This window comes from Corythoichthys intestinalis, chromosome 11, assembly GCF_030265065.1.
Source record: "Corythoichthys intestinalis isolate RoL2023-P3 chromosome 11, ASM3026506v1, whole genome shotgun sequence".
Taxonomy (NCBI): domain Eukaryota; kingdom Metazoa; phylum Chordata; class Actinopteri; order Syngnathiformes; family Syngnathidae; genus Corythoichthys; species Corythoichthys intestinalis.
In genome coordinates, this window is record NC_080405.1 from 47680814 (window position 1) to 47697627 (window position 16814).

The 16814-nt window shown below is 37.3% G+C and overlaps 1 protein-coding gene across 1 annotated transcript; it reads left to right on the top strand.

Annotated features, from left to right (window-relative positions):
- The first annotated feature begins 208 nt into the window (after positions 1-208).
- On the top strand, positions 209-12713 carry LOC130923817 (uncharacterized protein C4orf45). Its single transcript, XM_057849826.1, has 4 exons — positions 209-604; positions 5052-5281; positions 10220-10278; positions 12332-12713. Exons 1-4 carry the CDS (start codon positions 547-549, stop codon positions 12459-12461), a joined length of 477 nt encoding a protein of 158 aa, XP_057705809.1. The 5' UTR covers positions 209-546; the 3' UTR covers positions 12462-12713.
- The last annotated feature ends 4101 nt before the right edge of the window (positions 12714-16814 follow it).

A 16814-nucleotide genomic window follows, 5' to 3' on the forward strand; every position in this document is an offset into this window, starting at 1 on the left:
TTAGGGCGGCTTAAAAATATTTTAGGGGGGCTGAAGCCCCCCTAAAATAGGCCTAACGACGTCACTGGGAAGCACAGTCTGAAACCTCTTCGAGTACTAATCGAAAGGTTATTTATTTTACTGTAAAAACATTACCTGTCATTTCCCGTTTGGAGGTTGTCGTTCCTCTGTTAACTTTACACTGCTGGAATGAAGAGAGGTTCATTTCAGTCTAGGCACAAAGGATGCTTTAGCTCTATCTAGCGGTCAAATTCGGAACCGAACTACAGCATACATTTTTATGTTAAACACCATTCTCTAATTGTGTGATTACAACAAATGCTTTTCAACGCTAAATATGACGACGAAGTTAATTGAGCCATTCTGTTTGTTTACGTTTCTTAACTTTGATGTGTAAAGTCCTCACTTCCCCCGTCGTCACAAGGTAAACTAGGCCAACAGCAGCCCGGTTCCCATGACAACCGCGGCTCTGACCCGTGGACCCACACGAAGCCCCCGCTTCCTGCGCCTGTTGCAAACTTAAATAACCAGCACTAGGAGGCCAACATGGAGAAGAGCAAAAAGAAAAAAAAAGGTGCTGGGACAGGACAGATTCTTTTTACAGGTAATTCATAGCTAAATACTGTAATTCAAACTGTCTTATACAAATGCTGAAATTATTTACATGATATATGGGTTTTCCCATTGGCAGTGTATCAAATACTTGTTCTCCCCACTGTATATAACCTTACCAGTGAATTTTTAAATTGGTCTTTTTACAACTGTATACGTCAATATGTGGTTTGTTAATGATACTATTTCAAATATGGTGTTATATATTTTTACAAATGTTGGTGCCTATGGTCGTGTTTTTATTAGAGGTAACGGATTTGGCAGAAGGCCTTTATCAAGAAAATATTAACATATTATTTTAGAGAGATGCGTTTATAAGCAAATGTCATTATTTCACTTGTCAAACTTCATTTTTTGTAATGGCATTAAACACTGTTTCTGATTATCATAGTTATATTAGTGGTAAGTAGTTTGATAAAAAGAGGTCAATTTTTGTCCAAATGTAATTTATCCGGTTAGGTCAGGGGTCGGCAACTGAAAATGTCGAGAAAAAAAAAAAACATAGAAATAAAAATGTCTGGAGCCACAAAATTAAAGCCTTATATATATTTTATAAATAAGGCAACACATGCTGTATGCATCAATATTAACTATATCTGCCTACTATCAAAATGACTGGGGCAAATAAGTATTTAGTCAACCACTAATTGTGCAAGTTCTCCCACCTCAAAACATTAGAGAGGCCTGTAATTGTTAACAAGGGTAAACCTCAAACATGAGAGACAGAATGTCTATACTTATACTCCGAAAGGGTAAATGTTTATTTACCCATCAATGCATCTTATAGAGAGTGACGCAACACGTGATTACTGCTGTAAAATGCCGCTTCAAGTTTAACTTCATTACAATATTAATGCATTAGAAGAATGTTTGTCTCATATTTGCCCTACTGAAACCATATTAACCCTTGGATGCATAAGTGGGTCAAAAACGACCCGGTGAGGTTGTTTTTCTTGAGATATCTCCGGAATGAAAAATTACCAGTTCATATTCCAGGTATTCCTCAAAAAACATGTTTTTGATATAGGCTAATGCCATTCAAATGTTTGATGAACTTTTTATACATTTGAAGAAATTGTCATTTTTGTAATACTACCCTAAGCTTCTACAAGTGGGTCAAAAATGACCCTATGCATTTTCTATGGAATCCAATGGGAATCTTTCATTCTTATCAACTTTGGCTGTCAGGAATACATTTACCCTGGACCACACAGACTAGGTATGTAAAAAGTGACATCCCTTGAGAAGATTATTTTACACAGCAAGAGCTGATACGTGTACTGTAAGTATTATGTCCATATAGTATTTTGTGTGTGTGTCTTTCATGAGTCATTATTATTTATCAACAAATTAACCTACTTCCTAACTAGCTAGCTAACTAAGGCTAGGTTCATACCGCTGGTCCTAATGCACAATTTCGATTTTTTTGTCATATCTGTTTTTTTTGGCGTAACCATTCAGACTGCCTTTGTCCATTGAGCCTGTACAAGTATCACACATGCGCTGTAATTCGCAGTCCGAGATGTGCTGAGAAAACTGGCCCGCATGCGCAAGAGCATTGGAGCAGAGAGAAAACCGAGCATTGTCAGGCTTAATCAACCACTTTTATTTCTTTATGACTGTTATCAAGCCCGCTCCTTCTTCAAAAGCCACGTTCAAGCTAGGCGCAAACGCTAATGCACAGCTGCATCGCTACCGTAGCACCCTGTCGATCTCGCTCTTTGCTGATGTTAATTGCTGCATGAATTCCAATTTGGGGGACTTTACAGTTCGGACCGCAGCCACATTCTGGAAAAAATTTGGCCCGGATGAGATTTTTACCACAAACGAAAGTGACCTGGATCGAATTTGAAAATGGTCCATTTTTATGCAACTTTTCCCGTTCAGTCGAGTCGGAAAAACACGAAAAAATCGGATTTGTGCTAGATTTACAGCTGAAATGGTCCTACAGATGTTGGATGATGGAGAGGCAGTGACGGGGTTGGACTCAAGTGTCCGAAATGTCTGATGAGGACCCAGACTATTGTCCAGGTGGCAGTGGCAGTTGTCCACCTGGAAATCCAACTGAACAGGATCAATCTGACTCATAAGATTCCACATATGTGTCCTCTGAAGAAGAAAGTGTCCAAATCATGGCCAACAGAATGAGTTGGTAGGGCTCTTACTAGAGAGAATTACCTCCCACCCATGGCAGAACACAGAGCCACAATATCCTCAGAAATCGGTCAGTGCCTCCACAAGGGCTTAGCACCGCTGTCTCACTAAAAAGATGCATGGGAGCTCTTCATCATTGATGATAAAATACAAGGAAGTCTGAAGTCTATTGCTGTTTTTTTTTTTTTTTTTTTTAAATATTAATTGAATCATAAAGATACAGTGCCTTGCAAAAGTATTCGGCCCCCTTGAACCTTGCAACCTTTCACCACATTTCAGGCTTCAAACATAAAGATATAAAATTTTAATTTTTTGTCAAGAATCAATAACAAGTGGGACACAATCGTAAAGTGGAACAAAATTTATTGGATAATGTAAACTTTTTTAACAAATAAAAAACTGAAAAGTGGGGCGTGCAATATTATTCGGCCCCCTTGCGTTAATACTTTGTAGCGCCACCTTTTGCTCCAATTACAGCTGCAAGTCGCTTGGGGTATGTTTCTATCAGTTTTGCACATCGAGAGACTGACATTCTTGCCCATTCTTCCTTGCAAAACAGCTCGAGCTCAGTGAGGTTGGATGGAGAGTGTTTGTGAACAGCAGTCTTCAGCTCTTTCCACAGATTCTCGATTGGATTCAGGTCTGGACTTTGACTTGGCCATTCTAACACCTGGATAAGCTTATTTTTGAACCATTCCATTGTAGATTTGGCTTTATGTTTTGGATCATTGTCCTGTTGGAAGATAAATCTCCGTCCCAGTCTCAGGTCTTGTGCAGATACCAACAGGTTTTCTTCCAGAATGTTCCTGTATTTGGCTGCATCCATCTTCCCGTCAATTTTAACCATCTTCCCTGTCCCTGCTGAAGAAAAGCAGGTCCAAACCATGATGCTGCCACCACCATGTTTGACAGTGGGGATGGTGTGTTCAGGGTGATGAGCTGTGTTGCTTTTACGCCAAACATATAATTTTGCATTGTGGCCAAAAAGTTCAATTTTGGTTTCATCTGACCAGGGCACCTTCTTCCACATGTTTGGTGTGTCTCCCAGGTGGCTTGTGGCAAACTTTAAACGAGACTTTTTATGGATATATTTGAGAAATAGCTTTCTTCTTGCCACTCTTCCATAAAGGCCAGATTTGTGCAGTGTACGACTGATTGTTGTCCTATGGACAGACTCTCCCACCTCAGCTGTAGATCTCTGCAGTTCATCCAGAGTGATCACGGGCCTCTTGGCTGCATATCTGATCAGTTTTCTCCTTGTTTGAGAAGAAAGTTTGGAAGGACGGCCGGGTCTTGGTAGATTTGCAGTGGTCTGATGCTCCTTCCATTTCAATATGATGGCTTGCACAGTGCTCCTTGAGATGTTTAAAGCTTGGGAAATCTTTTTGTATCCAAATCCGGCTTTAAACTTCTCCACAACAGTATCTCGGACCTGCCTGGTGTGTTCCTTGGTTTTCATAATGCTCTCTGCACTTTTAACAGAACCCTGAGACTATCACAGAGCAGGTGCATTTATACGGAGACTTGATTACACACAGGTGGATTCTATTTATCATCATCGGTCATTTAGGACAACATTGGATCATTCAGAGATCCTCACTGAACTTCTGGAGTGAGTTTGCTGCACTGAAAGTAAAGGGGCCGAATAATATTGCACGCCCCACTTTTCAGTTTTTTATTTGTTAGAAAAGTTTAAATTATCCAATAAATGTTGTTCCACTTCACGATTGTGTCCCACTTGTTGTTGATTCTTGACAAAAAAAATTAAATTTCATATCTTTATGTTTGAAGCCTGAAATGTGGCGAAAGGTTGCAAGATTCAAGGGGGCCGAATACTTTTGCAAGGCACTGTATTTCAAGCATGAAATCATTCTAGTGTGGCCCTAAATATCATACTAATTAATATACAAGTGATTCTTCTTCTTCACCAAAATGGCATAAAAACACATTGGTTCTAATATGGGTCATTTTTGAAACACATTGGTTCTAATATGGGTCATTTTTGACCCACTTATGGAAGAGTGTAGGGTCCAGTAACTTGTGCATCTAAGGGTTAAAACTAAAAAATATTAACATTTTTGACTTTCCATCTTTTTCCATTTTCAAACATTTTTGAAAACGCTCCAGGGCAGTACTAAAGAGCCGCATGTGGCTCTAGAGCTGTGAGTTGCTGACCCCTGGGTTAAATTTTTTAGTATTTAGATTATTCATTTCTTTTTAATTCCACTTATTCCTGAATAAGAACCCAGTGTAATTATGTGTCTTTTCTTTCTCCATCCATTGAGGTCCAAACGGTATTGGCAACTACCGTCCAAGGAGGGTTCATTCTCCGCAGTACGTGGGACCAGGTCCCTGGTCCCCGGAGGCCCAGAGCAACTTGGCTTACCTATGGAGGGCAGCGCCGCACGCACCTCCACCCTCGTCCAAGCAGGCCTTTGTGGGGGAGGTGGGCTGGTGCTGGCAATACAGTGCCATGTTGAACGACAGCACGCTGCGCAGCGGTGCGCAAATTCGGGTAAACCTTAACACAAGTAGACATAGAAAAGTCATTGCAACGTGCACACCAATTCATCTGTGTACACAAGGGCTTAAGTTTGGTCTCAATATTGGCTGGGATGATATAACACCATAACCTGCACCTATACTTTTTGCTGGGGACGGGACATTAATACATACCTGTCAAGTTGTACGGTTCCAGCGTAATTTGTTCAAGTGAGCACTGATTTTTAAATGTGTACGCCGTACGTTCAGAATCTGTACTTTTTTTGTGCATTCCGTTTTTTTTTCTCCGTTTGGATTTTGTCACTGTTTCGGCAACGAGACAATGTGCGTCACGATGCATTACTACGTTGGTTGAATGATGCGAGAAAAGTCTGAGACACTGAGAGAGAAGATTGTTGTGACGCTGTAGCAAACGTGATGCTAGGCTAGTTGGATCCAAAATTTCCTGACTGTAGCCAACAGCCTACAATCTACGCCTAGATATCAAATGCTTATAGAACTACATGCGAAACGACAGACGGCGTTAATAAACAGCAACCATTTTGAAGCAGTAGACTTCTCAGAAAGGCTCTGTTGTAGTGAACCTTCCTTGCGAATTTAAGGAACTTTTTATCTAAAATACTCCTAAATCGGCAAAATCTTGACTTGAATCTATCTTTAAATGATGAAACAGTTTTAAAACTTTCACATGTTGAAAGTAGACAGAAGGGAACTAATGCAAAAACGGTAGCAAATTTAATAACTTTAACAGTTGATTCACAATATTAAACGATTTCCAAACATAGCAAAGGTTACTATGTTTTTTTGTTTGTTATTTTTTTAATGGAAAAAAAAAACATGAAAGTAACTAGTAACCAAGTAACTAATTACTCTTACCTTCAGGTAACTGGGTTACTAACTCAAATACTTTTTGGGACAAGTAATTTGTAACTAATTAATTACTTTTTAAAAGTAAGATTAACAACACTGGTCATAAAGATGAAGTCTGCAGAATGAAAAGTGACGAAAGCGGAGATTTTATTCTGCCAGTCTGTTGCCGAACACAATTTTCCCGCAACTATTGCTTATCACTTCTCAGAATTAGCAAAAGAAATGTTCCCTGACTCAAAGATTGCATCGGTAAGTTAATTTTATCAATTAACATTTTAATTTATAATTAGACACACTAACGAACTCTTCAAGTCAAACTGAATTGTGAGCTGAAGTGCCATGAAGTGCAGCCATCAAGACATAATAAAAATTGCGAAAAATGCTACATACAGTTATAACAAAAGTCACTGTTAAATTTTAGTAATCATGATATAGCTGAAGATATTGATTGTTCTTTGATTGCACCAGGTTGTATGTGACAATATTACCAATAAATTCATATTATTTTAAAAATTGAGTTTTATTTTTGTTTCATATTGCACGCTATATACGACATTGTAAGATTAGTCACCAATTTGTAAGGGCAGACGTCACTATTTGTAAGATTGCCAACGGCCTCGGGTTGACAGGTATGGGGACATTAATAAGACCGAACAGATTAGGTGAACAGCGGTTAGGGCAACATTTCTCACCAATAAGAACCTAATTAATTGATAGGCTAAATCAGGGGTGGGCAAACTATTCCACAAAGGGCCGCAGTGGGTGCGGGTTTTTGTTGCAACCCATTAAGAGGACACCTTTTCACCAATCTGCTGTTTTACAAGTGCAATCAGTCGATTGCAGTCAGGTGCTTCTCATTTCTGCTGAAACCGCATTGGTTAAACTATCTGTGCTGGGTCAGTTGGAACAAAGACCAGGACCCACTGCGGCCCTCGAGGACCGGTTTGCCTACCCCTGGGCTAAATGATAAATGCAAAATAAATATATAATATACATTGAATATATATATATATATATATATATATATATATATATATATATATATATATATATAATAAATATTGACTGATACTTTCAAACTGCAAATTGACAGTATAACGTCTTAATCTGACATATTTTTTAAATTAAATCTAGTCAAATAATTTTCTCCATCTTGTTTTGAGTGCAAAGGCTGGTTAACAGATGAATGCGACATTTTCTTCCACTGACTTTTGGTAAATATTAAGGCTTTCAAAATTATCGCGTTAACGGGCGGTAATTATTTTTTTAAATTAATCACGTTAAAATATTTGACGCAATTAACGCACATGCCCCGCTCAAACAAATTAAAATGACAGCAGATTGTAATGTCCGCTTGTTACTTGTTTTTTTGTGTTTGGCGCCCTCTGCTGGTGCTTGGGTCCAACTGATTTTATGGCTTTCAGCACCATGAGTGAGCATGGTGTAATTATTGACATCAACAATGGCGAGCTATTAGTTTATTTTTTGATTGAATTTTTTTTTACAAATTTTAATAAAACAAAAACATTAAGATGGGTTTTAGTATAAAATTTCTATAACTTGTACTAACATTTATCTTTTAAGAACTACAAGTCTTTCTATCCATGGATCGCTTTAAGAGAATGTTATTAATGTTAATGCCATCTTGTTGATTTATTGTTATAATAAACTAATACAGTACTTATGTACCATATGTTGAATGTATATATCCGTCTTGTGTCTTATCTTTCCATTCAAACAATAATTTACAGAAAAATATGGCATATTTTATATATTGTTTGAATTGCGATTAATTACGATTAATTAATTTTTAAGCTGTAATTAACTCGATTAAAAATTTAAATTGTTTGACAGCCCTAGTAAATATTGCTATTTGTTCTTATTAAGCCCATACATCTCCAGCTAAAAGCTGGTCATTTTTAACCTAAATCAAGAAAAAATGCTTTCAAGTAGTGTTTTGAACAATATCTATTCTTGAATTAATAACATTTCTGACAAACTAGTATTATTTTTTAAGATTAAATATACAAACGTTTTGCATAAAATAAGTCTGTTAAGAAAATATATCTAACTGAAAATAAGCTTATTTTGAAAAATCTCAGTAAAATGTATTCGAGGCACTAGCAGATAATTTCATTTATTTCTCGAAGATTTACATTGAAAACAGGGAAATGTAATTTATTTATTTATCTCCCCCCCCCCCCCCCCCCCCCAAAGTTTTAAGGAGGTGGGTTTTTGCAGTGCATATGTGTTGGTTCAGTTGATACACCGTTCGATTCAAACCTTTGTTTTCAAAAAGTACTAAAACATTTTGAAAACGTCCATAAGAAATGTCTGGATTTTATTCGCAAATTTAAATTGCATTTTAAATTGCATTGCAAATTATATTTACATTAAAAAAAATACAAACTTGTTAATCATCTCTTAAGTATCCAGGAATGCAAAAAATAATCATTTGTCTTAAGTTAATACCACTCAAAATTGTCTGTCTAAATAAATTAAATATGGCGGAAAACACAGACAAGACTGAAAAAGCAGTTTCTGCTCTTGCACTCCTCTTTAAAAGAAACTGCTGTATTTTAAGCCAAAACAACTGTTGTGTTCGATTTAACAATATGTCTATATGCTGTCATAGCAGATTCATGGTGCATTAAGCCCCCGAACTATTTTTAATTTGTCCGTTTTACCCGGAAAACTCCCGTTTTACAGACGTCGCGCAACGGCTTTTGTTTTAACCCAGCCATAAAACGAAGGTAATTAATTATATGTATTATTCACAATGTCATTTTTAACCTCGAATCATAAATTGATGTCTAATATTTTGTTTAAAAAAAAAAAAAACTTTAAAAAATTGTTCACTCGCATATTTTAAAATTTTAAACAAATTACGTCACAATGAAAAAAATGGCGTCTGTAAAAAAGTCACGCATAACTACCTCATAACTATCGCTTAATTGTATATTTTTGTTACTGTCGCATTTTCTCCGATATGTTAGATGATAAATAATCGATCCAAACAAAGAAAAATTGGGAAAAAAAACGTGTAAAAGTGTAAATATTTGTAAACGAAAATCTCTACCACTCCTTGAGGCTTCGATTTTTGCATCACGACCCTTGTTATATGACCATGTTTCACCCATAAAATCCCCCAGAAATCCATCTGTGGCCATTCACATCTGTGTCTTGACACTCAGTGATACATGGAGTATTTGGATCGAAACAAGGCAAGTACGCGATAATATCTCGTTAAAATCATGGCATCTTTAAATATGCTCTCACCTCCAGTTAGGGTTTCGCTGTTTAGAAAAAGAAAAAAATATATATATATACATTTTTTTTTTTTTTTTTTTTAAATTGCCCTCCTGTTCAAAAATTTTCTTCCCCCAGAAAATTGAGATTTTAAGCTTTCCAATGATGTATCACACATGCATATAGGACAATTGTGAAATTTGGGGGTCTCATAGCGGCACTTCAAGTCACCTGAGTGTTTTCCGCCATATAACAAATAAACGTCTTAGTCAGGGAATAACAAAAATTTAAAAAAATAAAATAAAAAATGGAGCCTTCCGGGTAAAACACTACTGCTTTTGTCCACAAGCACAGCCAAACTCAACAAAAAAATGAAAGCTCCTTTAGGCTGCTTTTGACCACATAAATAAAATAAAAATGAGAAATAGGAGAAGGGGGTAAACCTTGATTCACTACATTTCTTACAGTTTAATTCACATTAACAGTAAAAAACACTGAATATTTCTCTCAAAGCAGCTTCCTCCTCAAGTTCAACAAATTCGCACAGATTAATGTTACGCTAACTCTGATGCAGGTCGGACTTTCAGTACAGAAATTAGAGGTGTGTTCCCGACCTACACAACATTTACTGCCATATTTGGTATAGACAGTGCATTGTCAGCTTTCCTCATTTTGTCGCTGTCATGAAACTGCATGTTTTTGTGGCAAAATATCACAGGTTCAGTTATTATTTTTCAATTCCATAACAATACCCTTCAACGGGGCACATTTGCAATTCAAGTCTTTGAATCATTCTTGCTGTGAGTTACATTTATTTTATGTTTACTTTCAGAAAAGCGCTATAAGATTGGAAGTAGAGGATCGCGCAAAGAACAAGTTTCTGGAGCTAGGGTAAGATGCCAGACTTTGTTTATTTGGCCTACATATCTAAGGGATCGCATGGCACGTGCTGAGTGGCAACCGTTTTGAATGTCCGCATTGTTAGCTCAAGTCATCCATAATGCAACATATGTACACAAGCAGAGCAGATAAGTACACTAGAGTAGATGGCCAAGTGTGATATCCAGTGAGACATACTCCTGTTTCTGTTTTACACAAAAAGTGTGCAAGCAATAAATGAGAAGCTTCTTCATTCCATTGAAGCTTGCATGAAGTCAGACTGATTATTGTTGTCAATAGCTGTTGTGAAGTATTTTTCCTGTGAGCATTCGAGAGGTGAAAAAGTGTGCAAATTATCGTAGCATATGTAATGAATTTTTGTTACATACAGTGTATCACAAAAGTGAGTACACCCCTAGCATTTCTGCAGATATTTAAGTATATTTTTTCATGGGACAACACTGACAAAATGACACTTTAAGACACAATGAAAAGTAGTCTGTGTGCAGCTTATATAATAGAGTTAATTTATTTCCCCCTCAAAATAACTTAAAATATAGCCATTAATATCTAAACCCCTGGCAACAAAAGTGAGTACACCCCTGAGAAACTACATCCCTAAATGTCCAAATTGAGTACTGCTTGTCATTTTCCCTCCAAAATGTCATGTGACTCGTTTGTGTTACTAGGTCTAGGTGTGCATAGGGAGCAGGTGTGTTCAAATTTGTAGTGCAGCTCTCACACTCTCTAAGGGGCCGTTTACATGGTGACTCTCTGAGAAGACGAAAAATTTCAATTGTGCATTTACATGGTTTCGTTTCCATTCGAACAATGTCGCAATTGCGCATGAAAACGATGTAGTATTCAAGCCAAGCCCTAGGGGGCAGTGCAGATTTACAAGGCGACAGCGAATGATGCACTTTGACCCCACGGGGCTCCTCAGCCCGGAAGAAAACATGCCCGCCCATTCGAAGCAATGGCATTTTCCTTTTGCTCCAAAAGGCGCAAAAATGGAAACAGTAGACATATTTAAATTTTAAAATATTATCAAAACAGTAAATTAAAGCTGACGTTCCGCCATTTGCAATTTTTAATGTTAAATAGCACCGCTGCGCACGCCCAATGTGACTTGTACTAGTGCTGACGTTATCGGCGCGGATCCGGCGCGGCAGTAGCCTTTGATATGCATGCGAAGCAATCCCCCCCTCAATCCCCCGCAATCGAATTCTTCCACTTTCGAGGCAGGATTCAGAATTTTTCATCTTCGCCGACACCTTATGCAAGCGAGGCAATTCCGCTACTCAGTCATTGCGTCTTTGTGTCGCAGAGTCGCCATGTAAACTGCCCCTAATACTGGTCACTGAAAGTTCCAACATGGCACCACATGGCAGAGAACTCTCTGAGGATCTTCAAAGACGTATTGTTGCTCTACATGAAGATGGCCAAGGCTACAAGAAGATTGCCAACACCCTGAAACTGAGCTGCAGCACAGTGGCTAAGATCATCCAGCGTTTTAAAAGAGCATGTCCACTCAGAACAGGCCTCGGGTTGGTCGTCCAAAGAAGCTGAGCGCACGTGTTGAGCGTCACATCCAAATGCTTTCTTTGAAAGATAGTCGCAGGAGTGCTGTCAGCATTGCTGCAGAGATTGAAGAGGAGGGGAGTTAGCCTGTTAGGAAGGACTAGTATAAGCTGCACACAGACTACTTTTCATTGTGTCAAAGTTTCATTTTTTTCAGTGTTGTCCCCTGAAAAGATATAAATTTCTCCATAAACGCGAGGGGTGTACTCACTTTTGTGATACACTGTAGATAAATCATAAAATAATAGTAGCACTGTATGAAATAATTTAAAAATATATATGATCAAAGTATGCATTTGCATCCAAATTTGCAGAGAATACACTCTTGCATTATCTTTATTTGTGTTAATTAAAAAAAGACTAAATTTGTAATACAATGTGACACAAAAAATCACAACTCGTCATTAAATCATGTGATTCAATTTAAATACAGAATTTCTCACCGCTGATAAATCTGTTGTGTTTATTTACTCCCTGATGGCAGAGAGAGGACAGTCATCCCAGAACCCCCAGCAAAGATAGTCTTCGCTGAAAAACTGACCTACGACTTTCAGGACCGGCTAATATCCAACATTTATTCCAACAACTCCGACGTGTCGTCATATACAATTTAACCTTTCTCATCCATTCGTTCACCTTTTGTACCGCTTATCCTCATGGGGATCAAAGGGGTGCTGGAGTCGAGCGTACTATACATATGATGTTAACTTGTTGAGAAGTTAAAATGTTCATTTATCAAGGACCATATGTTGACAAATGGACTTTTTTCCTTCTACATTATTTGTAACATAAAATATTTTTTGTCATTTCTATTAGTTCTGTAGAACTTTAAAAATGTATACCTGAGGAATCCAAATAAAGACAAAGTGAATGGTTAAAAAATGAATATTTTATTCCGTGTCTGCCTATGTATGACGTTTATTTCGAACTAGAAAACTGCAATTTCTGAAGAAATTACGATGGTTCACTTCCACTTCCTTTTGTTTTGGGGACATTAGGGGGACACGTCCTGTTCATATCAGGTCACTTCCTGTTTATTTGGGGACATTTCGGGGACACGTCCTTTTGCATTGCTATTAATGGCATGGACTTACATGAGTGCCAGTTGAATGGGCTATGATGGTAAGTTTTTGGTCAAAGATCACATCCACACAGGTTTTTCTGCCATTGAAAATGATTAGGAAATTTGGACGTACATGGCTGTCAATAGCAGGCTTATTTGGGCGCATCGGCGAAGCTTGACTTTTGGGGCAGGGGGCACTCAACATTTTGATGACCCCAAAACGCAGTGTCAGCAATAAAATTAGCTTACAAGAATATTTATAATAATAAGTTGGAAATGAGCGTTTTTTTGTTTCCCATCATTCTTGAGGGTAATTCTAAATCAGGCTGCTTAGGACAGCTATACTTTTCGCCAAGATCGTCATCCATTGAATATGGTACGCCTGCCGGTGTTGTGCCAATGTAGTTACCCCAGTCAAAAATTGAATCACCTGGGCGGAGACATATGGAATTAGATTTGTGTCTTCATTATTCGAGCAAAAAAAAAAAAAGTTGCTTCAGCAATCAAAAAAAAAAGTTCAATCAAAATATATGTTTTCAAAAAAAAAAGTCACTTCAATCAAAAAAAAAAGTGAATGCAAAAATAAATTTGAAACTCATAAAAATGCATTTGAAAGCTATTTTTCTTTGAATTTTTTTTTTTTTGTCAAGTCAATTTTTTTGGGTTGAAGCAACTTTTTTTTTAATTGAAGTAATGTTGTTTTGCGTTTGGGACACATTTTGGCGAGGACATTTGTGTCTTTGTTATTCAATCAAAAAATAAGTTGCTTCAAACCAAATATATATATATTTTCAAAAGAAAATCACTTCAATCAAAAAAAAAAAAAAATTCAATAATTGAAAAAAGTTTTTGAATGCGAAAAAATATTTGAGACTCAAATATTTGCATTTTAACACTTAATTTTTTATTTTAAAAAACTTTGATTTTAGCAATCCTTTTTTTGTGACATTTGAGTCTAAATTAGAGATGTGATGCCGATCGATCAGGTCCGATCACGTCATTTTCAAAGTATCGGAATCGGCAAAAAAATATCGGCCATGCCTTTTTTTAATATATATTTATATTTTTTAATTAAATCTTTTCAAATTGTATTTAACCTTACAGACATAATATGTTACACTAATCCAGAGTCTTTAGTTTAAGCTTAAGGTAGGGTTATCAAATTTATCCTGATAACGGCGGTAATTAATTTTTTAAAAATGTATCACGTTAAATATTTAACGCAATTAATGCATACGTTGCACGACCCACTCACGCATTGTCGCGCTCAATCTGTAATGGCGCTGTTTTACCCATTTAGAGAGATAAAAGGCAGCGTAAAATGAGTAGAGTGAATTTTGGCAGCCTTTGGAGCCTTTTTTTAATAGGCTAAAGCCTTACAATCCCTCTCCCTGCAAGTACAAATATCAAGGGAAGCAATGTGGGGAAGCAAGGTAGCAATTGATCTTTTTCTCAACACCTTATGTTATTTCCCAACGCAGAGAAGATATATCAATTGGTAGCACTACGCACAGTCATGGTTCCACTTCCCATCATGCATTTGGGTTGAATGGCTGCAGTATCATTTACTGAAAGCTCAACAAATACACTAGATGGCAATATTTAGTCACAATATACAAAGTCACAAGTCTTTCTATCCGTGGATCCCTCTCACAGAAAGAATGTTAATAATGTAAATGCCATCTTGAGGATTTGTCATAATAAACAAATACAGTACTTATGTACTGTATGTTGAATGTATATATTCGTCCAAGTTTTATTCATTTTTTTCTCAATGCATTGCCAAAATGTATATGATCGGGAAAATTTATCGGGAATGATTGGAATTGAATCGGGAGGGAGCAAAAAAAAAAAGCAATCGGATCGGGAAATATCGGGATAGGCAGATACTCAAACTAAAATGATCAGGATCGGATCGGGAGCAAAAAAACATGATCGGAACAACCCTAGTCTAAATCATTCAATCCCCAAAAAAGTTGCTTCAATCAAAAAAATAAAAATTAAAACAAAGAAAAAAATCATTTGAAAAATAAAATTGTCCAGCCCTAATTTTCTTTCTTTTCTTTTCTTTTTCATTTTTTAAAAAATAATATGCAAAGCAAATGACCATCTAAGGTGCTCGTTACACGATCTGTTCGAAAAATCATTTTGATCATTTTGTTGATTTCATTCATTTTTGTTGTTTTATTGCTTTACAACTTTTATATATATACATAGGAAAGTCAATTACATGCAATGACACTTTTCGGCCACTGGAGGGGGGGGCTGGGCCCCCCCTCAAACTCCGCTTATGCTTGGGCGCCAGTTTAATGTCAATGGGCTGTCATGGTAAATGGCCAAAAATCACAAGGACCTACAGGTATATGTTTTCCTTCCACTGAAAATGGGAAATTTGGACATACACGGCTGTCAATCAAGGGTGTAGGTTTGCATAGGGACGGTAAGGACATAACACTACCAACTTTTCAGGATGCTCAAATTGTCCCCACCAACTTTTACGCAACCTTATTTGCATTATATAATGACTTCAATTATATAGGTAATTTGGCTTGTCTTCCCATGTTGTAAGAATAGAATTAACCCTCCCATTAAGTGAATTACAGTACTTTCAATATGTTCAGACTTACATGGACCCCTTTTCCTTTGCTGAAGGTGCTATAGACCCTACTCACCTACGTCACAAAATGACGTGTCGCTGTAACCGGCCGCCATATTGTCCGTATTTTTTAGACCTATTCTCATTGTTTTCAATTAGTCGTGCAAGTTATAGAGCAATTCATGGAAGCCCCGGTGTTATCTGACGCCGTAAACTCATTGGATGCGTTGCATAAAAGGCGTTATGTGGAAAAGCTTCAGTTTATCCATTCGCCAGATCCATATTTGATGCCTAAATCGATGTTTTTCGACCCGCTGTCTTCGCCGTCTTTGCCTGACCCTGATATTTACAACTATCTTGTCCACACAAAATCAGCCTATTCTCACGAAAGTTTGAAAAACTTTAAGAGCTTGGCGGCTTATAAATGCTACGTTGCTGGTTGGGTGAAACAGGTCCTCGGACACGAAAATTCGGCAGGAATCTTGTGCTTGGGAAGGTGAGTTACGAAATTTTCAATTCAAAATCTTCTGTTCTTGCCAACATCCACTGTTAAATCTAATGTATTTCATGTCATTTGTCAATGGAGCTAGGGCTTTTAATGTTTATATGGTTAAGCGATAGCACTCTCACTACATACATATATAATATGTAATAAATATGAAGTGCGATAGCACTACTCCAGATTGTCCCTAGTTGAATTTATTTTTTGGCTTTTGACCTCAATAGTGAAATTGTAAATTAATTGTATGACAACTGTCTTATTATCCCCTTATATATTTTCAGGTAGTTCATTCACAACGTCTGAGTGTATGTTGTCGGCGATTAGCCTAGCAATGATCTTAATTGTTGTTGTCAGCCCAAAACCCTCTAAATATATATTAAATGCATCTTACCAGATATAAAATGACTACTACATAATCTGTGGTAGTCGTTTGGAGCCCAGTTTTCTCGTCGAATTGCAGCAGTCAATCTCGCTCTCCTCTCCGGGTCTCTCGGAATACGGTAAAACTTCAAGTCTCTCCGTCTATCTTCTCTGTTTTTGCAACCGACCGCCACACACGACTTCACCATTTTGATTATTAATGTTAACGAGCAGAAAAACACGCCATAATAGGAGGAATTTACGAAGCGCTAATTCATTAACATGACAAGTATACGGACAACATGGCGCGGGGGCGTGGCTGTGACGTCACGTGAGTAGGGTCTATTCCATTTTTTTCCCTCTCAAACACAAGTTTGATTGGCTGATGGCTTGACCCCTCCCCTCACTACAGAATGATAAAATGCGTTCACAGCCGTGTTGTCAAA